This window comes from Hyperolius riggenbachi, chromosome 9, assembly GCF_040937935.1.
Source record: "Hyperolius riggenbachi isolate aHypRig1 chromosome 9, aHypRig1.pri, whole genome shotgun sequence".
Taxonomy (NCBI): domain Eukaryota; kingdom Metazoa; phylum Chordata; class Amphibia; order Anura; family Hyperoliidae; genus Hyperolius; species Hyperolius riggenbachi.
Genome location: NC_090654.1, coordinates 82124249 through 82146953, shown reverse-complemented (window position 1 = coordinate 82146953; position 22705 = coordinate 82124249). Strand labels below are relative to the sequence as shown.

Genomic DNA, 22705 nt, shown 5'->3' with positions numbered 1-22705 from the left:
GACATGTCAGTTCTATTTTTACCTAGGAGTGCACTCCTGTCGGAACTGTTAGGGTCCCTGTACATTGCTGCAGGTCTTTGGCCAGGATCTTTTGCTTGTTTTTAAGGGGGTTTGTATGAGTGTCGCTACATGCTAGATCTTTTTCAATAAATTCTGTACTATTTTTTGCAACTAATCTTGAGCTCCCTGTACCCTTCTTATCTTGTCTTTTTAATAATGGCCAAAACACAGGCATCCCCAGGGATGAGTCAGACTGTCAGTAACCAAACATGGAGTCATCATTTCACTGTCAGGACTGCATTCCCCAGCATGCTCTGCCTGGCCTGTGTTGGCTGTGTGCATGACTGTCACATTTTGGGGCAGCCGCTGTCACCCAATGTTTATCTGTCTGTGCCCAGGAGACACATTTCCATAGTGGATTCCTGGTATTAAACACTGACTTGGTTATGGGAATTCTGTTTACAAGTAGGAAACATTCAATAAAGGTCACCACTGAGGCTGTTGACTATTGACTATTTCCATTGGACAGAAGCTCTATATTTCCAAAGCACATAGCAGGAAGAACAGGTTTCATCATAGCAGAATACTATTCATTCCTAATTATAGTGACAGCGGAGTAAGGGTGGAAATCGGTCCACCTAATCTGCCCTCTCACATGCTCCAAAATGAGGATCCCTGACTCTGTCACATGTAACAGCAGTCCTACAGGAGTCTGCAACACGACAGCAGCTGCAGAATTACATATCTCAATTATCACATATCCGTAATTAAAGAGGAACTCCAGTGAAAATAATGTAATAAAAAAGTGCTTCATTTTTACAATAATTATGTATACATGATTTAGTCAGTGTTTGCCCATTGTAACATCTTTTAAATCCCTGATTTTCATTCTGACATTTATCACATGGTGACATTTTTACTGCTGACAAGGTGATGTAGCTGCTGCTTGCTTATTTGGCAGTTGGAAACAGCTGTAAACAGCTATTTCCCACAATGCAATAAGGTTCACAGACAGGAAACTGCCAGGAGTACCATGTTCCTCAGAGTTTCTTGTAGGAGGGGTTTCACCACAATATCAGTCATACAGAGCCCCTGATGATCCGTTTGTGAAAAAGGAAAAGATTTCCCATGTAAAAGGGGAGATCAGCTACTGATTGGGATGAAGTTCAATTCTTGGTCACGGTTTCTCTTTAAGGGCTGAGACACACCAGAAAAGCTCACCAAACGCTAGAGGTTTCAAAAGCTCTTCCCAATGTAATGCTATGTTGTTGTTTTTTACAAAACCTCATTGCTCCAGTGTGCATAGACACATAGCATAACATTAGCAGCAGATTTAAAAACTCAAAACACTCAGAAAAACTCCTCTGGTGTGCACCAGGCCTATAGGACAATTGCAGTTTTGAAAAAGGGTTAGAACTGTCTTAGAATGTTATTGTTCTGTCCAAGTGAGAGAATTTCCATTACTTCCTTTCTAGACACAAAATGAACAAAATGCTTTAGAAGTGAAACAGATAGCAGTAAAAAAAAAAATATTAATATATACCGTACATATTTCATAGAGTGGAGAAAAGTAAAAATCTCCAGCTATTTTTTTTTTTTTTTTTTTGCATAAAAGTATAATCTCATTATAGTAAACTCCAAGGGAGCAGGAAAAGCGGTTTTCTATATCAGAAGTTTACTACCGTATATTCCGGCGTATAAGACGACCCTGCGTATAAGACGACCCCCCAACTTTTCCAGTTAAAAGAGAGAGTTTGGCATATACTTGCCGTATTAGACTACCCCTCTTCACAACATGTCTCCTCCTGGCCCACCCTGTATACACCCATTGCATATTAATGGGCGCTGCAGTCATCCAGGGGAGGGAAAAGAGTTCAGGCTGTGCCATTTAGAACTGGGTGTCAGGTGTGGGGTGTCAGTATTTGTGCCAGGCAGAGCTTACCGGGTGCAGCAGCCTTGGCGGAAAGGTCCGCTCGTGTCCTCGGTCCTTCTATGTCCTCCACTGTCCCCCTGCATCATTCATGTCCGCGTCCGTGTTAGAACATTCAAAGCTACAATACAGTAGCATCTTGCAATCAGCCGCTCGCGTGGGTAACAGGGCAACTTCCTGGTTCCGGGTCACCTGACTGGTGACGTGCGCTCCACAATTCAGTGTCTTCCTCTTCCTACGCACATGTCACCAGTCAGGTGACCCGGAATCAGGAAGCTGCCCTGTTACTCACGCGAGCGGCTGCTCGCAAGATGCTACTGTATTGTAGCTTTGAATGTTCAAACACGGACACTGACATGAATGATGCAGGGGGACAGTGGAGGACATAGAATGACCGAGGACACGAGCGGACCTTTCCACCATGGATGCTGCACCCGGTAAGCTCTGCCTGGCACAAATACTGAAAACCGGCGTATAAGACGACACCCCCCCCCCCCCCTCCCACTTTGCAGAAGATTTTCAGGGTTCAAAAAGTCGTCTTATACGCCGGAATATATGGTATATCAGAAATTGTCCTAGAAATGGCCCAGCATGCCCTGGTACATTCTCTGCTGCAAAGGAGCAACTCTGTCCTCTCATTGGAAGTAGCATACAAGCACTTGCACATTTGGTGGACTAAAGTATACCTTAGGGCTGCCTAGCCAGGTTGGACACATTGCTGGTACAATCCAGGGCTCCTTTAAAAATTGCAGCCATCGCTGAATAGAGGTAGACTCTGATACTTATGCGGGCAGGACTTGCAACACGTGTCCTGCAAAACTTTCTGCTCACACTTGAGCCAATCATGAAGCCTTTCCTAAAAATGCGGCCAATCATGATAAGCCACTTGTATCTGTAACGCGAGAGGCCCCGATATTTCCACGTGCGGGACTTAGAACACTCCTCTCCACTCTCTTTAGTTTTGCAGTAAGTAGGCCTGCTCTGATCTGTACTACAAGTGAAAGTAGCCTGTACTGCGCTCCACATACTACTAGAAGCGTCATCACTAACAAGGGAAGAGATACCCAGGAGTGCGTATAATCCTGTGGGAGGACTGTGACGATACTTTTAATGGTGACTGCAAAGTGGAAGTTGTAACGCTGCATCCTCTTTTGTTTTACATTCACATTATTCCTCATTTTCCCCAGACTGCTTATTTGTACAGTACTGTATATCCAACACTGGTGCCATTCATATTGTCTTACAAATGTTATGAGGCATCAACTCACCTGCAACCAGCCTGAAGAGAGCAGCCAACTACAGGATTCACACTGACATATGACGCATGCACCGCCCACTGTTTACCATATCCAGAGTCAGCGTCACTAAGGGTCCAAAAAACATATTTAGTACAACAGAAGTTTTATTATGTCAGAGTTTAAGATACTAAGTGTTGCTCCCATAAACTTGTAATGGAGTTTTGCCGTGATCTGGAGAGGTAGTTTACTAGGCCTGAACGATTTTAGGAAAAAATTGAATTGAGCGATTTCTGTCTGAAATTGCGATTTCAATTCACAATTTCCTTAAAATCAAGCTTGGTTCCCCCTCTTCCCCGTGTCTCTCTTTGTGTCCACGTTGCCTCTTTATGCCTCCTCTGGCTCTCTCTCTTGCCCCCTTTGAGTCTCTGTTCCCGCTCAGTCTCTCTCTGTACCCCCTGTGTCTCTTTGTGCCCTCTCTGTGTCTGTCTCTCTCTGTGCCCACTCTGTCTCTCCGTGCCTTCTCTGTCCCCCAAGCTGCATCAGTTCTGGACATAGCTGCAAGCACGAGTGCTGCGTTGCCAGTCTATCCACTTCGCCTCCTGCAGGCTCTAATGCACGGAATACTTCCTGTATGTCATGTGACATACAGGAACCTGGAGTTTTGCCAAGCACAATAGCCAGCAGACGTCGATAGGGGACGGACAGCATTGGACTTGTGCGAAAGGTATGTCCAACGCTGCGGGCCTCACGGCGGGACTTTGGGGAAGTTTGAAGCCACGTCTTCAAACTTCTCCATGTGGAAACAACGTAATCGCGATAATTGCCACTTTGACGATTCCAAAATTGTGATCTTGGTGATCACGATTTCGGTTTTAAATTCGATTTATGTTTCAGGCCTATAGTTTACTATACCCAAATGTTTATTATAACGAGATTATACTGTAAAGCACCATGATATGCCATAGTGCTGTACAGTGCATTATAGACAATGTAGACAGTAGTAGGCAAAAAATACATATTTATGTATATGGAAAGTCTAAAGGTACTATTATATAGAAATCAGCTTAAAGCAAACTTTTGACTTTGGAAATTAAAATAAAATGAGATACTTAAGTATTGGGAAGCCTCTGGATGCTCCGGAGGATTCCCAGACTGTCCACTGCTGGCAAGGACCCTCTTCTTGTTCGCGGACGTGCTCCCATCTGTGTATGAGCGTGACTGTACTGCACATGCACTAGTATGGTTCATGCCTGTCCCGTAGCATGCAGCCGCACATGCATGGAAGAAGAAGGTGCGCATAAGCGACTTCATGCTATTGCCCAGGTGCGGACCGCACTCACACATGCATATCATTGTCACACTTGAACACAAAGGGGTACGTGGTCACAAAAGCACATCTGTCAGGCTCTTATTGAATACGCTTAGCCGGACCCTGCAGTGGAACGGTGGCCACAGGACTATCTGAGAAGCCTCTGGAATGTGTGTGTCTGATGGAGTGGCGCATAAGTAGCATCCGAGTGTGCAGGGGATTTGGGGAGAGCAATGCTTTCAGCGCTTGGCCGAGTTGTTCCACTTTTGCGGTGTGAAAGAAGATTGGGGGCTGCTATACACATGCTACAGAAAGGTGACTGTTACCGGCTGACTTGGCCAATATTAAAGTAATTCTAAAGCAGACAGTTTTGATACTTGTCTATGGAAAGGGAAGGCTCTGGATCCTCTCTGTGTCCTCGGTCTCCTGCTGTCCCTCTGTGAAATTTTTCCGTCAGTGCCTTAAACTATAGTTTTGTCTCCCTTTCCAAAAGGGCAATACTAAATTAATTTGAAGACTGGTGCCCACTAATCCTGTCACCAGTATCACATGACTGGAAAAAAAACAAATGGCCAATGGCTGCAACTCAGTGTGGCAGGAAGGGGCGGGCAGGCCAGAGTCATACCCAAGGCTGGTTTTATACTCTTGGGGCCCCTAGGGCAGGGGTCAGGAACCTTTTTGGCTGAGAGAGCCATGAACGCCACATATTTTAAAATGTAATTCCATGAGAGCCATGCAATATGTTTCAAACTAGGACAGTAGGGCTCACGTCCCTGTTGTCATAGTGATGTGTATACAGTTGATCCGCCGGGCAGTGGAAGTGCCAGACACGTCTTCAGCTTCTCTTGGGTTTCAGCAACTTCCCCGAGAGCCAGACAGGAGAATTACTGACTAACAGCTTGTACAAGTAGATAGCTGACTTGGGTGTTGATTCACTTTGTAGGACGAGATCCCTGCACTTTGGCCCAATAGGCTGCCTGTCACTTGACAGGCAGCCTATTGGGTCAAAATACGGGGATCTCGTCCTACACAGTCACTGGACCTGACAAGGTCCAGAGTGCGATAAATGGAGCAGCCACTTGTTTTGGGGTAGCGCATTTAAGTTAGTAGCGCATACTACAGCAGTAGTGTGCCTACTGATCAACCCCTACTGATTTGTATGTGAGCGAGATGTAGCCATCAAAAGAGCCACATCTGGCTTCCGAGCCGTAGGTTCCCTACCCCTGCCCCTAATTTTCTTGTTGCTCCCCTTCCATGTAAAGCCCCCTCATCCATATAACATCTATGCACAGGGGCCCTTTTTGTCATGTACAGCTTTCTTGGACAGGAGCACCCCTCTTCCATGTTGTGTTTTTGCTCATTTTCAGCCACTCTTTTCAATTTGCAACCCCTCTTCTATGTCAAGCCGCCCCCTTGAGCTACAGCCACCCAAGGCTCTGGCCTTTGTGGCCTTCCCGGAAATTCGGCACTGATCACACTCCATACACATAAGAAAAAGCTTCTTCAGATAAAATGGCAGTCACATCGAGGCCTTCTATAATGTCTCCACAGTTTGCTTTACTTCACAGGATGTGACTTTATGTGTGTCCTGATGATAATGTAATCCTAAGCTAGCTTCTTAACATGTGATTGCCTGGAAGCATTCTTGGCACGCTCTACACTGTTTGCTTTGCACTTCTCACTCGACTCACTTCTAGGTGTTGGGCAATTTTTGTCATCTGGCGCTGATCCCTCTTCTGCTCTGCATGGATGAATTTTCACCTTTGTTCAAAAAATAAAACCAAAAAAATGCAATTTGTAATTTACATTTACTTTGTGCTGGAATCAACCTGTGGTGTATGGGCAGGCGACAGATCTCTCCAATCCGATCAGAGAGAGATCTTTCTCTTGGTCGATCTGCCTATACATCGTCAGATGGATGGACACCATAGCAGTTTGGTATTCAGTGAGATGCTTGCCTATCTATCTATCTATCTATCTATCTATCTATCTATGGTCTCAGCACTGGAGCTGAACGTTTGATTAGAGTATAGGTAGTCCAGACATTTTCAGCTGTTTATTTGAATCCCCCCCAGTCATATTTCTGATACTAAGTGAAAGTTTTTTGTTTTGTTTTTTACATTCTTCAGGTTATGATGTGTATTTTACATCATGTGTTTTTCTTCAGTCAGGACAATTCAGTGAGGACATGATCCCAACCGTCGGCTTCAACATGCGCAAAGTCACGAAAGGCAATGTCACAATCAAGGTGAGAAACCAGCAGCCTAACACCTATTTCCTGTTCTCTTTAACTAGTCAGGTGACTCCAACTCCTTTTGGTTATTGGTGGATTGCAGATTTCAGACAACACATAGCAGGGCATGATGGGAGCTGAAGTGCCCAGTTACTGTAGAGCCAGATTCTGCCACACCCTCCGCACATCTCCCCATACACACTGAGATCTTTATCTAGTCTAATTATTCTCTTGCAGATCTGGGATATTGGTGGGCAGCCGCGGTTCCGCAGTATGTGGGAGCGATATTGCCGGGGAGTCAATTCAATAGTGTAAGTCGTTTCCACACAATCTACTTGATGATCGCTGCTTTCTTGCCAAATTATGTTGACGTATTGTTCCCGAAACTATTTGCCTAGCTTTGAAATATATTTATTTTCATTGCGTGGAAAGGGTTTTAAATCCTCCTTTGGCAAAATGCCACTTCCTGTATCCTGTCAATGACTCTCTGTCTTAACCTCCCTGGCGTTCAATCTCCCCAGGATTTCTGTGCAAATAGTGATAAAATTTATTTTTAAAACTTTTTTTTTTTCCCCTGTAACTTGCCAAAATGTGTCAAGCAAGGGTCTAGTATACAGTGCAGGAGAGTATTGATGTGTATGCATGTTTATACTGTTCACAGCATGTTTTTATGGACTGCTATATCTGTCAATACCGCTAGGGAGGTAATGAGGAAGGATGGGGGAAGTCGCAGGGTTAAATACTCGCCTGGTCTGACGTCTTTGGGTCACTGGTGGCTTCCAAAGTCTGCCAAAGCTCTTCTGAAACGTCCTCCTGTGTTGCCGCAGCCCACCCCAAGTTCGTAGCCACCAATTAGGCAGTGGCCGCTGAACTGGAGGTATGCCAGAGCCTCGGTGGTGATTTTGGAAAAAAAAATGGCAAAAGCCCATTCTGTGAGCGAGGCAGATAGATCGAGTGCCTGGAAGGTGGATGCCAGAACAGGTATATAATGCCGTGACCCCCCCCCCCCCCCCCCCCCCATCATCCTCCATCATTAAGGCAGAACCTGTAATGACTGGCTCTGTCAATTTTAGCTTGAGTACTCTTTACAGAGAGATTCTGTTTTTGTTTAGAAAAGCTTGTTGCTTTCAGTCTGGCTTTATATGTTGTAAGGAGTAATGCCAAACTATTAATTCAGCCTGCTTTCTTTGTTTTTATAAGCTTAATACATCTCTTCCACTGAGCTTTTAAAGGGAACCTGAAGTGAGGTATATGGAGGCTGCCATATTTGTTTTCTTTTAAACCATAACAGTTGCTTGGCATTAGTACTGTCTGAATCATAACCTAAAACAAGCATGCAGCTAATCTTGTCAGATTTTTGCCTGAAACATCTGATCCGACTGCTTGTTCAGGGTCTAGTGTTCTATCCAGGCTCTTTTAGCCGATTGCACCACCCGGCTAGTTTTGGTGAGCACCCGGCTGTCATCGGCTCTCCTCTTATGCTGTAAGCATAGTTACTCACAGAAGCACAGGCCCTGCATTCTCTCATCTCGCCCCACCCGGCTACTTTTTGATGCCACCCAGCTGGAAAACAATTCTGAGGAGAACACTGGGGTCTATGGCTAAAAGCATTAGAGACAGAAGATCAGCAAGGCAATGTGCATTAATTAAATAAATATTAAATATGTCAGTCTCCATATCACCTCACTTCAGGTCCCCTTTAACTGAAAGTGGCAGATAGAGGTATGCTATCAATCATTGAATTAGTTCAGGTGTTGAGAAGCAGTAACAACACTGCTTCCCCGTGCAGCTAGTTATTCCTGGAATATGAGGAGAGTTTCTGGAAAAGTCTTCTCATGGCAACAGTATTCCAAACAGAGACTGTTGCCATGGTTGGAAGAACAAATGGATCTTGCTGCAAAACTTGAAAATGCTTTGTGTGATGGTGAAAGAAGTAGAATTTTTTAAAATCACAGTGAACTTCAAACGGAGTCAGCACCAATCAATATTTGTCTGTTTTGTAACAAAAGTGGATTTTTACTTCAAATTATATTTCTAGGATACAGGAGGATGGCAGCAGTGACAGAAAAACATGAGGAACTGTCCACACACTATGACTAGGTAAAAATATATGTTTTTTTATTATATTTTCGGCAGGTACATGGTGGATGCTGCAGATCGGGAGAAGGTTGAAGCATCCCGGAATGAACTGCACAATCTACTGGACAAGCCGCAGCTACAGGGTATTCCGGTATGTGGCCCGCAACTTACAGGCCTGCTCAGTTAAAGGACAGCTATTGTGAAAAATTAAAATGCATACATATAAATGTGCATATCTCTCAAAGTAACGTGTGAGAATAACCACTGTTATGCACCTGATGAAGGACCTTTGTGTCCGTAACATGTAGTGCGTCCGTTCTGAAATACAAGCATCTTTGCAGCCAGTGATGTGCCACCTGTTGTGTTTTTTTTTTTTTTGTTTGTTTTTTTACTTTTAGCTGTAACATGTACACTTACTTTTTTCTTATGTCCCTGTCACAGCAGGTAGTGGAAATCTGACACATCTGTCATTCTCCGCATGGGGGATTATCAATTATTCCTCAATCCAACTGCCATAATAGTGTGCAAACGAGTAGGGAGGCCTGCATCTCTTCATAGAGCCTACCCAGCCGTTAACCTCCCTGGTGCTAAGCCCAAGCTATGCTCGGGCTAGCCGCCGGGAGCACAATGCAGAGTATAGCGCACAGTTTGCATTTTTACTCACCTCCCGGGGGATCCAGACATCGGTAGCCGTTCTCTTTACTGTCTTTTAAGGCTCTGAATCACTTGTGAGATTGCTGTCAGTGATCTCACTATAGAGTTACAGCACCACCCGGAGGACGGAGGGAAAATTGTTGCGCTGGACCCCAGGGAGGTGAGTGATTGCAGCGGCTGCTGCAGGCGTTCTGGTGGCATGATTTAATTGCTGGTTTTAGGGTCTGAAACGTGCTGAAAAGACATTAAAATCCGGAAATAATTATACCGCAAGGGAGGTTAAAGGGTACGTGAGATGGCCTGGGGGGGGGAAAAAATATACATAATTGCGGCTTCCTCCAGCCCCCTTCCAGGCTGATCGCTCCCTCTCCGTCCTTCTGATCTTTCTGGATAGTACGCAATTGGCCCCGGAAAACTCTACAGTTGGGGCCAGTAGGCGGAGGCGCAGTCAGACCTTGTGCATTCCCCCCGTCGTGCTCTCGTGGCCGTAAGCGCTCTGTGCCTGGGCAGTAGTACTGCGCAGGTGCAGAACGCTACCAGCCACAGGCGCGTGCCTGAACGGGCCGCACATGCGCAGGACACCTTGTACCGGAGGACTCTCTCCGGTGCCAATTGCAGACTATCCAGACAGCACAAAAGGGTGTGTGTGTGTGTACGCACGCACACACACGGTTGCAAAAGTATTCGGCCCCCTTGAAGTTTTCCACATTTTGTCATATTACTGCCACAAACATGAATCCATTTTATTGGAATTCCACATGAAAGACCAACACAAAGTGGTGTACACATGAGAAGTGGAACGAAAGTCATACATGATTCCAAACATTTTTTACAAATAAATAACTGCAAAGTGGTGTGTGCATAATTATTCGGCCCCCTTTGATCTGAGTGCAGTCAGTTGCCTATAGACATTGCCTGATGAGTGCTAATGACTAAATAGAGTGCACCTGTGTGTAATCTAATGTCAGTACAAACACAGCTGCTCTGTGAGGGGCTCAGAGGTTGTCTAAGAGAATATTGGGAGCAACAACACTGTTAAGTCCAAAGAACACACAAGACAGGTCAAGGATCAAGTTATTGAGAAATTTAAAGCAGGCTTAGGCTACAAAAAGATTTCCAAAGCCTTGAACATCCCACGGAGCACTGTTCAGGTGATCATTCAGAAATGGAAGGAGTATGGCACAACTGTAAACCTACCAAGACAAGGCCATCCACCTAAACTCACAGGCCGAACAAGGAGAGCGCTGATCAGAAATGCAGTCAAGAGGCCCATGGTGACTCTGGACGAGCTGCAGAGATCTACAGCTCAGGTTGGAGACTCTGTCCATAGGACAACTATTAGTCATGCATTGTACAAAGTTGGCCTTTATGGAAGAGTGGCAAGAAGAAAGGCATTGTTAACAGAAAGCATAAGAAGTCCCGTTTGCAGTTTGCCACAAGCCATGTGGGGGACACAGCAACCATGTGGAAGAAGGTGCTCTGGTCAGATGAGACCAAAATGGAACTTTTTGGCCAAAATGCAAATCGCTATGTGTGGCAGAAAACTAACACTGCACATCACTCTGAACACACCATCCCCACTGTCAAATATGGTGGTGGCAGCATCATGCTCAGGGGTGCATCTCTTCAGCAGGGACTGGGAATCTGGTCAGAGTTGATGGGAAGATGGATGGAGCCAAATACAGGGAAAACTTGGAAGAAAACCTCTTGGAGACTGCAAAAGACTTGAGACTGGGGCGGAGGTTCACCTTCCAGCAGGACAATGACCCTAAACATAAAGCCAGGGCAACAATGGAATGGTTTAAAACAAAACATATCTATGTGTTGGAATGGCCCAGTCAAAGTCCAGATCTAAATCCAATCGAGAATCTGTGGCAAGATCTGAAAACTGCTGTTCATAAACGCTGTCCATCTAATCTGACTGAGCTGGAGCTGTTTTGCAAAGAAGAATGGGCATGGATTTCAGTCTCTAGATGTGCAAAGCTGGAAGAGACCTACCCTAAAAGACTGTCAGCTGTAATTGCAGCAAAAGGTGGTTCTACAAAGTATTGACTCAGGGGGCCGAATAATTACGCACACCCCACTTTGCAGTTATTTATTTGTAAAAAATGTTTGGAATGATGTATGATTTTTCGATCCACTTCTCATGTGTACACCACTTTGTATTGGTCTTTCATGTGGAATTCCAATAAAATTGATGCATGTTTGTGGCAGTAATGTGACAAAATGTGGAAAGCTTCAAGGGAATTCCTTTGCATCCCACTGTGTGCACACGCACGCACGCGCACACACACACTTACACACTTTTTTTTCCTTTTTCCCCTCCCCGCTATCTCAGGTTTACTTTAATCTCCCTGGCGGTACAATAAAGCATGCAAAAAAAAAATTTATGTAAATCGGCCCAGCAGGGCCTGAGCGGCACCCTCCGGCGGCTTACCCCGTGTCACACACGGGGTTATCGCCAAGGAGGTTAAAGTGTTTCTGAGACAGAGGGGAAAAAAAAAGTTGACTTTTACTTTCCTGGGGGTTCTTCAGCCGTCCATAGTCTTTCAGGTCCTTCGGTTTCCCTCTGTTGCTGCCGTCAGCCCAATTAACCACTTAACGACCAGCTAACGCCGATAGGCGGCGGCTGGTCGTTTGTGGTTTTACATCGAAACGGCCGCTTGTTCGAGCAGCCGTTCCATGTCAGTTCACGGAGGGTGTCTCCGTGAATAGCCTCCGATTGCGGCTCGCAGGCTAACTGTACACACGCGGGGAAGAAATCAGCGCCGTAAAGGAGATCGTCGATCGCCGCAGTGTGATAGGCTAAAGCCTATCAGAGGCGGCGCAGGATGCATCTCCGTCCTGCGCCACCCATGGAGGGAGAGGGAGGGAGGGAGGAATCGCGCTGCAGGGGGGGGGCTTTGAGGAGACCCGCCTACCCCCCCCCCCCCCTCCCTGTCTGATTGCCCTGCCTTTACCACGATCTGTGCTGCGGGCTGGAGAGCCCGTGCAGCACAGATCTGAGCGAAACAGCCCAGTCCTTAAGTCTGCCACTGGCTGAGTTGTGCACTACTGCACATGTGCTGTCCTGGCCATGCAGATGCTTGATTGTGTTTCCGTTGCCGGAAGGTGAACTAGGGATGTATTCTTCTGTATTGTTGAAATTAGCAGTGCAGTCTATTTCTAATGCTTTGCCTTGGATTTTGTCTATTTTTAGGTCCTGGTTCTCGGGAATAAGAGAGATCTCGCCAATGCACTGGACGAAAAGCAGCTGATTGAAAAAATGTACTTATTCACAGATAAGATGTGTAATCAATTGTTACTGACTCAACACAAGGGCCTTCATTTGCACATTCTTTCCTGAAAGTGGTGTAAAACTTTGCTTTACATCAGTCAGGTGTTCTGTATTGCCATACATGTGAATGGGCCTTTGTATGTGTTTTTAATAGCAGCTAATAGTTTATTTATTTCACAGCTGTAGGTGTTTACAAAGCACAGCTGATTTTATTGATCCTGCCTTTTGAGTTGAGCCCATTTTCAGGTTTGCACAGCGTGAAACTGTCACAATTGCAGCACGTGAAGAAAGCGCATGTAGAAGATACACAGTGAATCATTCAGTTCGGTCTCATTTAGTCTTGACGTTGGTGGAGATAATACTTTATTCATATTTTATTTTTCTCCGCAGGCACCTGTCGCTGATTCAGGACAGAGAGATCTGCTGCTATTCCATTTCCTGCAAAGAAAAGGATAACATAGGTAGGTGCTGTTGATGAAGCAATTTATTAAAGTTTACCTAAACTCTTGCATAGGACAAAAGGAAAACAGAGTAATGCACCCTGTGTAGAGAGTTTAGCCTGTCTAATTCCCCCTCATCTGTGACTATTCACCACCGTAAGTTGATGTCTCAGTTGTGTCGGCTCAAGAATGTCCTCTGCCACAACAGAACAGCTAATTTTGTAAACACAGGATGTTAACCCTATGTTTGCCTCCATAAAAGATGTATTGCTGGATTCGTATCAGCTGTAACAGAGATGTTTCTCTTTAAGGGTTATGCGGTTATCTTAGAGTAGAGAGGAAGTTCAGAGTTCTGGTATGCTTTAAGATCTGTTTACCTAGAAGGAAATAAAAGGGAAGATGAGGTACTATGGCACTGTCAGCAAAAGACCAAAGGAGTGATATTTCAGACTGCCTGAAGCCTATTACGCATGCTAGATGTTTGATGGCCAAGGCAGCTGGTTAGGGTAGATGTTTTTTGGCAGTCCTGTGAGATCTTTTTGGACACATCAACACAGATATATTTCTCCTCCCTGCCCCTCCTGCTCAATGCCACTCTTGGGTGCCATGCTATCGCCCTTTTCCCCCGCTTCCATAGCAGCAGAATGTGTTGCTAGCCTCTAGGCTAGCAATGAGTTTTCACAGCACCCGGCTCTGAACTGTCGACCCAAGGAATTTTCCTAACTTCCTACTTGCCGTTGGCCTAAAGTAATGTCATGTATATAAAAAAACAAAAAACAAAACTTAAATACAGTTGTCTCTAAGCCACATTTAGTCATTTGCGTCCTTCGAAGACCCTCCAGGAGCAGTGTCGACCCTCGCAAAGCTGGCCAGTCGGAGACTACTGCTCATGGGCAGCCCTGAGCTGCTGCGCGTAAACAGTAGTGATTTTCGCATACTGTGATTGTGCAGAATGCTGATGGCAACAGGAACGTTTTAATGAGACGCGTGGCAGGCCAGCTTTGTGGGGGTCGCTTCTGCTGGCTAGAGGGTCTCCGAAAAGACATTGCAGGCACAGGATGACTACAGGGAGCTGCAAGAAGACCCAGGTAAGTTAAACTGATTTTTTTTTTTTTATTTGGTTTTTAAATTTTCTTTAAAGGGAACCTGAGAGAGATATGGAGGCAAACATATTTATTTCCTTTTAACCAATACCATTTGCCTGGCAGTTCTGTTGATCCTCTGCCTCTTATGCTTTAAAAATCATGCAGATCAGATGTTTCTGACTAAAACCTGACAATATGAGCTCCATGGTTGTTCCAGATGTGTGAGTCAGACACTACTGATGCCATCATCAGGACTGCCAGGCAACTGATATTGTGTAAAAGGAAATAAATATGGCTGCCTCCATACACCTCTTGCTTTATGCTGCCTTTAATAAAAAAAAAAAATACTAGCTTATCACTAACTGTCCCTCAAAGGGGCTCACAGTCTAATCCCTACCTTAATCATATCTCTATATATTTAAGGAAAGGTGGGGGGAAAGGCTGCGCATCCCTAAACACATGCTGCAATTGAATGGTTAATCGCACAGGCATACACCGCCTCTGCCAGACTGAAAAATGCATGCCCTGCATCCAAGACAAGTGCTAACATTTATTAAACTAGGAGGAACTTTAGCTTCCTATATGGTTTGCATGCAAAGTATATTGTACTAGACACTTGCGCCACGCCTCCTAGTTTAATAAATGTTAGCACTTGTCTTGGATGCAGGGCATGCATTTTTCAGTCTGGCAGAGGCGGTATATGCCTGTGCGATTAACCATTCAATTGCAACATGTGTTTAGGGATGCGCAGCCTTTCCCCCCACCTTTCCTTAACTTTGTAACTATGTAACTGTCAGGTTAGCTGCTCCCAGACCCTCCTCCTGAGTTTCCTGTTTGCATAAGTAGTAGCAGATTTGCATCTGAATTGAATGCAAAGTGTGCAGAAAATCTATTTAGGTGCTTCACACTGAGCTGGTGGTCATTTCAGATGCAGCCTTATGCTGTGTACACACTGGCGACTATGGTCGTTTGAAACAGCTAATTAACGATCGTTCCGCCGACAATCGGGGAAAGAACTTTACCCAACGATCATTAACACGAACGACATCGGAAGGATGGAAATATTCAACCTGACGGATCGTATCTACCGACAATCGTTACAAAACTATAGTGTGTACAGACATCGGCCGAGAACGATCGTTACAAGGGCCAATGCGCCTGCGTTGAATTCTGCCCAGCTTCCGTACTTCCTTTGTAGCGCGGCCGTAAAGATTGTTACATTGCTTATTTCAATTAAACTTTGTTTTCAAGTTAACAATCATGTATTTGTATCTATTGTAACTCCATGTTGGTGGTTTTTTTATTTTTTTTAATTTTATATAAATGTGTACGCAACATTTCCTTCTGATCGTTCTTTTCTGCGAGAACGATCGTTAAAATGTGTATGATGATCGCTGCATCCCATCGTTGCATTCCTATCGTTGCCGTATCGTTCGTCTTTCAATTATCGTTCCTAGCGAACGATCGTTATCGCAAGTGTGTACGTAGCATTAGTGGTATGCGCTGGCGTTCTCCTCGCTGTTCAACCAAATATCTCTATATATGCCTTGTGTAGTGCATGTATCATAGTCTAGGGCCAATTTTATGGGGAAGCCAATTAACTTATCTGTATGTTTTTGGGATGTGGGAGGAAACCCACGCAGACACGAGGAGAACATACAAACTCCTTGCAGGTGTTGACCTGGCTGGGATTTGAACCAGGGACCCAGCGCTGCAAGGCGAGAGCGCTAACCATTACGCCACGGGAATTTGATTGGCTGTCACGGCCTCTACTTGCTTTATCCCCAGTGTTTATGCAGTTGCTGTGTTTTCTATTGACAGTTTGACATCTTACTCCAATAATCCTCTCTTCTCAGATATCACTCTACAGTGGCTCATCCAGCATTCCAAGTCCCGCCGCAGCTAATGGGCTTTGTGATATTAACTGCTGCTCTGTATAATGGAACGTGCCCTTCCTGCCCTGCCCCAAAGATGTGCCCTGCATCTCCCTGTTCCGGGGAAAGTTCTTTTCATGCCGTTTCTCACACAAGGAGAGGACAAGTCCTGGATCCGGATACACCGGAGGATGTACTGCAACCTGTAGCTGGTCTGCTGTCGGGGTACCCCATGCCTGCTCTGCTGTGGCATATACCCCCAAATGTAACATCACACCAGGAAATTTGTATAGTGGTGATCTACTTTCCTATCCACCTCTGGTCTTTTTATCCTTTTTTTTTTTTTTTTTTTTTGTATCTCAATCAAGGTTTTTTTTCGTCTAGCGTATTAAGCTGGAGACAGTTGAAAGTCTAGTACGGTAAGTTTATTTGTATAAAAGAGCTTTAAAGGGGCGGTCCATACGGACATCTGGATGGCATAACACGATGGTCGCAGCACTTGTCTAAGTACTGTCTATTCAAGTGAATGGACTACTGCCGGCATGATCGGCTAACTGTGGCGGTACAGTGTGCACGTGTGTTGTTTTCAAAATACAGCGCATTTGCTGAACGTTTCCTAAGGTTGCCAAGTGCTTAGCTGCACGCTAGCAGAAAAGGATTAGACCGAGACGCCGGGCTGTGGGTTCAGTCACCCATCGGAACCATCCCTAATGGAGATGTGATTCTTTTTCTATAGATCTTGTAATATTTTATAATCTATCTTGGTCATATTGACTGCTCTATGTACAGTTCACCATTGCTAGTGACTGTGCTTTACTGCTCTTCTTTGCATTGTCTAGGTCAACTCTGAACCAGTGAAAACTAAAGAATTCAGAGAGAGTAATAAGCTGTTCCCCCCCCCCCCCCCACCTCCATCCATTTAGCAAGGTTGTTGACTGCTGTGCCAAGCACAACCATTACTTTGGGTATGAAATCTGATTGTGTCAATGTGCAGTGCGTGAGTCGCAACATTAAATCGGAAAGCCACTAAGAGCTCTTTTATATAAAGTAATTTACAGATGTACTTGTCCTTTTAATCACACTAAAAGCTGAATTCCAAGTACACATACTGTGTAACTTTTTCAATGTTTGGGTCTGTCTATTTATAAAAACACTATTGGTTTTCGTTTTACATAACAAAGTCTAGCCTGTAGTGCTGGAGCATATGGTGTCTGCCATGCGACCACACTTTTATCGGTAATTAAGCACTTCAAGACTAGTCTCAGACACGCCCCGTCATAACCTTGAACAGCTGATCACGATGGGGTGATGTCATCACAGTGCACCATCCCCTGAATTCCTGGGGGGGAAAAAAGTATGCTGAATCAATGCACTAAGGTATTATTCATTTTTTTAAAATATTAAATGCCAGTTATATGTAGATCTGGGTTAATGTAGGCAGTCCCTATTTAATGTGTGATTCTGGAATTCAGCTTTCTGCAAAAGGTTTTCGAAAAAAAAAAATCTTCATCAAAAATCGAATTTTCTGATATTTAACTTTTATATTTTTGCTGGACAATCTACTACCATATTAATGGCTTAAGGCGAATCTGTCTGAACAATTGGTAGCAATTCACTAATTAACCAAAGTAATATGTCACTGCCGCATCTGTCAGTTTCTGGACTACTGTTATACTGTGACGTTTGATACTGAATAATTGTGTGCAGTGGGCAGATCTCTAGACTCTGTGTCTGCTTCTGTGAGAGAACCTGTGATGTAAATAGGAGCCAGATGGCTGATTTTCCCCCTGCAGATCACTTGGCTTGAATGTACCTTTTTTTTATTATTATTTAATTCTAATATACAACACTGTGGTTGTGCATTACCAGAGACAGATTCATTTTTAGAATGAGTTTGACATTGACATGAAGATGCCAAAGCAGAGCAGGTCGTGGTGTGGTCTTTTACAGCAAGTAAAACGAAGGCCTTTTAAAAAGCTCGCCATTTTCAGCCTACTGGAATAACGCTCAAGATTTCATAACCTGAATGGGCTGTAGACGGTGACCAGTGTGAAAGTAGAATCACTTCTAGAATTGCCTACTGTATTGTAGCCATCTTCACAGAACAGCGCCAACTAGAGGCTACTCCGAGCACGGCCTGTGCTTCGGCTGGACTATACGTAACCCTCCACATGCAGATCTAACATCAGAAGAGGAGTCTTTGGACTGCAGAATTCCTCCTATCCTTCTACTTTATGTACAAGAGGGTTTAAACCTCCTTGCCAGGAGCTTTGTCCTGCTCCGTCTTCCATTCCTGTTCTTTGTGCCCTTGTACAAGAGTCCGGTACGTCCCTCTACCCCCCTCCCCCCCCCCCCCCCCGACACTAGGATGTGTTTGCGACACTGTAGCTGCCACGGCATTACTCTGAGCCTTTGCTTTAGCTCACCATACACTGCTGCTATTTACAGTTTTTTATTTTGCCTTTTTTGCTTGTGCCTAAAACTCTCAAGTTGTCTTGAGTGTTGTATCTGAAGTCCACAGAACTAGAAAAAGCCCTCAGCCTTTACAGATGAGTATAGGGTAATTTTGTGGTGCTGTTAAAGGTCAGGTTTTCCTTGAATGTATATCAGTCAAGTGTCAAAATGTCATTTTTTTTTTTCAAAAAAAAGGATGGTTTGTCTTTACTGGATTCTAAATTGTAGGCACATTGGCTTCAATTCATCAAAGGCTGTTCGATAACAAAACCCCAGTCGTTAAAATACCGCATTCGGTATTTTACACTTCACTGTGCTAATTCATTAATATTTTCCCATGTGCGGTAGAGGTTTGTTAAGTTACCGAACTACTACGGCTTCAATTCATCAAAGGCTGTTCGCAGAGCAGCTTGGAATGTCTCTGTTGTTACAAGCTGCTACTAGCAATTTACAATAGAAGGCATCCCGACATCCCTTTAGATGTAAACATGTTATATTTACAGTTTATTCTGCCTCTGCTGCTCTGCATCTGTCCATCAGTCTTTCCTAACATTTTACTTAATTGCCACAACGTAGATTAACTAACTTCCTGGAGACATTACAAATGCCATGCTTGGTGATTTCACCACCAGCATCTTTGCATTTTCAAACAGGGACTCAAAGGGTTACACCACCGAAAGGCATCTGGAGCTGCCTGCTCCTGCTAAACACTGAGACATCCACACTGAAGGCATTCCAAGCTTGTTATCCACAGGGGACAGGGGAGAGCTGGAGATAATCACTGCACATGTTATCGAATGCTGTAAGCTTGATGAATTAACATTTGCTGACATTTTACTGACATGTGTTGAGGTAATCAACAAACAAGTCGGTAATTTATCTCACTGCTCAGGAATGTCAGCTTCTCATGCGGTAACTGCTTTGATGAATTAACATTTTACTAAGTGCTCCGTAAAGTCAGCTGTTTTCAGCATTACCGAATGCGGTAATGCTTGATTAATTGAAGCCATTGTATTCAAGTTTCTGCCTTTATTCTGTACTTTATCAAGAATCTGTAGCTTTTGCGTTTTGATGTAAAACTACATCAGCACCTAGGACAACCGTTGTGGGAAAGTTCCTGATTGTGCCGGGTGACTGTTGGTGTGCAGATTCCACAAGCAGCCTGTTCTGTTTGGTTGAGATCCCCACTGTGAATACTAGAAAAAAAACAACATTTAACCGCTTTGTGGCTAGAGAGGAGGTCCTCTATGATGGGTGACATCTGTCCGCACTCTTGCTTTTCACCTGAAATGATCATGGTCCATTGTTTCTGGAACAAAACTGTATGATGTATATGTAGGTTTAATTCCATCACTTTTCTATAACAGTCACCAGAATGGTTGTGTTGTTCTTGGCATATCCACAGTTGCCCTGACTCTTTGTTGAGAGTTAGCCTTGCGTTATCCAGACGTACTTCCCCTTTGTGTACCTCTGTTGTACTTTGTGTTCCCATGACCCTCCCAGTTCCCTTCTGCCGCAGCCAACTTCTTCTTTCTGCAAACCTTATGTTCCTGCACAGGCCTTCTACACCTCCTAAATTGGCCTCCTGGGCAGGAAAGGAGAGGGGCTGGATGCTTCGCTATGAGTGATGAAAAAAGGTTGGAGGGAAGATGAGTTCACCTCTTATTCTTGGTGATGCAGTCGTTGGTTCAGCAGAAAAATCTTTTCTGCAAAGATTATAGAAAGATTCTTCTAATAGGCAAATCTCCACTGTTCCAGGAAGCAGAGTCTGTCCTATCAAATGAGTCACTAGCTGCCAGTCAAGTTACGTGGCTGCTGATTACTTCACACAGCTCCTGGCTAATTGATTGGCAACTGGTGACTTTCATTTGCTAGTACTGCTTCCAGTTCCTGGAACACTGAAAACTGGCTTGTTATGAGAAGCTCTCATCCCTAAATTAATAAAAAATATTCGACACTGTGACCTTATTACTCATGGGGATGGGTACTGTAATAAAACCACAGCAACTCTATTTCTGCAGTGAGAACACTGCCATGGTACACTGAATGGTACGCATGCATGTCTTCACCCTTGGCGTTCTCTTTTATCGTGGTATCCATCCTCATGCAAAGCAGCAAGCTCCCCTTTATTTAGTTTTAGAGCAGCTGCATGTGTGACATTTCTGATATTCTGCCCTATGCAGCTCCATAGCGTCTATTAGTCAATGGCTGAGTTTTTCCGTAAGCAACAGATCCTCTTTAACACCATCTCTGTTTTCAATTATTTTCGAAGTACAGAAATTGAATAGGGAAGAGAGCAGTGGCGTAGCAATAGGGGTTGCAGAGGTAACGACTGCATTGGGGCCCTTGGGCCAGAGGGGCCCCATCCTAAACCAAAGTATAAGCTGTCTATTGGTCCTGTGGTGGTAATAATCACTTCTATAGATGCTTTGAATAGTAGTAATCATTAACAAACTGTTTCCCATCCCCTTCTAGCACCTCTAATACAGTAGATGACCTTGGCAGGTTTTGTTGCGCCGTATCATTTGTTACATATAGAGTGCCATGGGGGCCCAATGTAAAACTCACACCGGGGGGCCATAGCTACGCCACTGGAAGAGAGAGCACAGAATTGGGGCATCTTAAAGAGAACCCGAGGTGTGTTTAAAGAATGTTATCTGCATACAGAGGCTGGATCTGCCTATACAGCCCAGCCTCTGTTGCTATCCCAAACCCCCCTAAGGTCCCCCTGCACTCTGCAATCCCTCATAAATCACAGCCGTGCTGTGAGGATGTGTTTACATCTGTAGTGTCAGTCTCAGCTGCTCCCCCACCTCCTGCATAGCTCCGGTCCCTGCCTTCATCCCTTCCCTCCAATCAGCAGGGAGGGAAGGGATGCAGGCGGGGACTGGAGTTCTGCAGGAGGCGGGGAGAGCAGCAGACTGACACTATAGAGATAAACACAGCCAGCTCTGACAAGCTGTTTGTCAGCAGCGTGGCTGTGATTTATGAGGGATTGCAGAGTGCAGGGGGACCTTAGGGGAGTTTGGGATAGCAACAGAGGCTGGGCTGTATAGGCAGATCCAGCCTCTGTATGCAGATACTATTCTTCAAACCCACCTCGGGTTCTCTTTAAATAAGTCAATGAGTCATGATTTTAAGGTACTTGGTAGGTCTTATTTTGAAGATGTCCTCAGATGCTGCTTGGCCCTGTGCAAACAGCGATGCTGTGTGCAACATGTTGATACTGAATGGGATCTTATGGCACAGCTAAGACACCAAACTCAGATTTCTGTATGCATTAGCTTAGCTTTCACAATACTCCATAAGATCTCAAGTGAAATCCAAGTGCTGCATTCTATTGTATCCTTCCACACTGCTTCAGAAATGCATGTGAAAGGTAGAACTCAAATCTGTGTATACTAAGGCTACTTTCCTACTTGAGCTGGAAAACCAGCGATAGTGGACAGTGTAGTGTCTACTTCGATGGTCTTTTGTGGTTTGGTTAGAGCCTGGAGAAGATGCGTTTTCACCATAGGCTATTTGGCCTTATTAATAAATACGATCTGTTTGTCAGTGTTCCGAAGGGACAAAAACAAAATGTCCGTTTTTGTATTTTTAGCGAGAACCAAGCCTAACCCTTAACCAGTTTATCCTATTTGGATGACTATAGTCTTCCAGATGGGAGCCATGCTACTCCATCTGGACACGAATACACATCCAGTACTGCAGTGGTGCTTGTGCCCGCTGCTTGTTCACAGCACGATTTACAAAGCGGTGATTGAAGGTGAATGTGTTCCCCCAAGCCAGTTGCAGTGCCTGGAATGAATGGACATGACCCCGATCAGGGGCCATGCTCATTCATAATAGGCAAAGTAAAACGATGTAAAAAAAAAAATATCAAACGCTTCCAGGTATCCCAGAATAGTGTTTGTAGCGCCATCTTGTGGAGAAAAAGAAAAGTTAGTTAGAACAAATTAAATTAAAAAATAATAAAATTAATCCCTTCCAAAATCTTTTCCCCCCAACCTCCAGTTATAAAAAATCAAAAAAGAAAAAAACGAACAGAAAAATATAGAAGTAGTTTGTTTTCGGGATTCAGCTTTTTTTAATATGTCATGAGGGTCTATTACTGTTATTTTAGTAAATAAAG

The 22705-nt window shown here is 44.4% G+C and overlaps 1 protein-coding gene across 2 annotated transcripts in view; it reads left to right on the top strand.

Annotated features, from left to right (window-relative positions):
• ARL8B (ADP ribosylation factor like GTPase 8B) overlaps positions 1–22705 on the top strand; it is a 53111-nt gene that overhangs the window by 5459 nt on the left and 24947 nt on the right. The window contains exons 2-7 of one of the 2 annotated variants that reach the window (XM_068253113.1): positions 6645–6725; positions 6948–7021; positions 8847–8940; positions 12643–12710; positions 13111–13181; positions 16102–16407. In XM_068253113.1, the coding sequence (XP_068109214.1) occupies positions 6645–6725; positions 6948–7021; positions 8847–8940; positions 12643–12710; positions 13111–13181; positions 16102–16151 (438 nt within the window). In that variant the 3' untranslated portion in view covers positions 16152–16407. Of the gene's footprint in view, positions 1–6644; positions 6726–6947; positions 7022–8846; positions 8941–12642; positions 12711–13110; positions 13182–16101; positions 16408–22705 lie in introns of those variants that run through there. The other variant, XM_068253112.1, reaches the window with a different exon arrangement.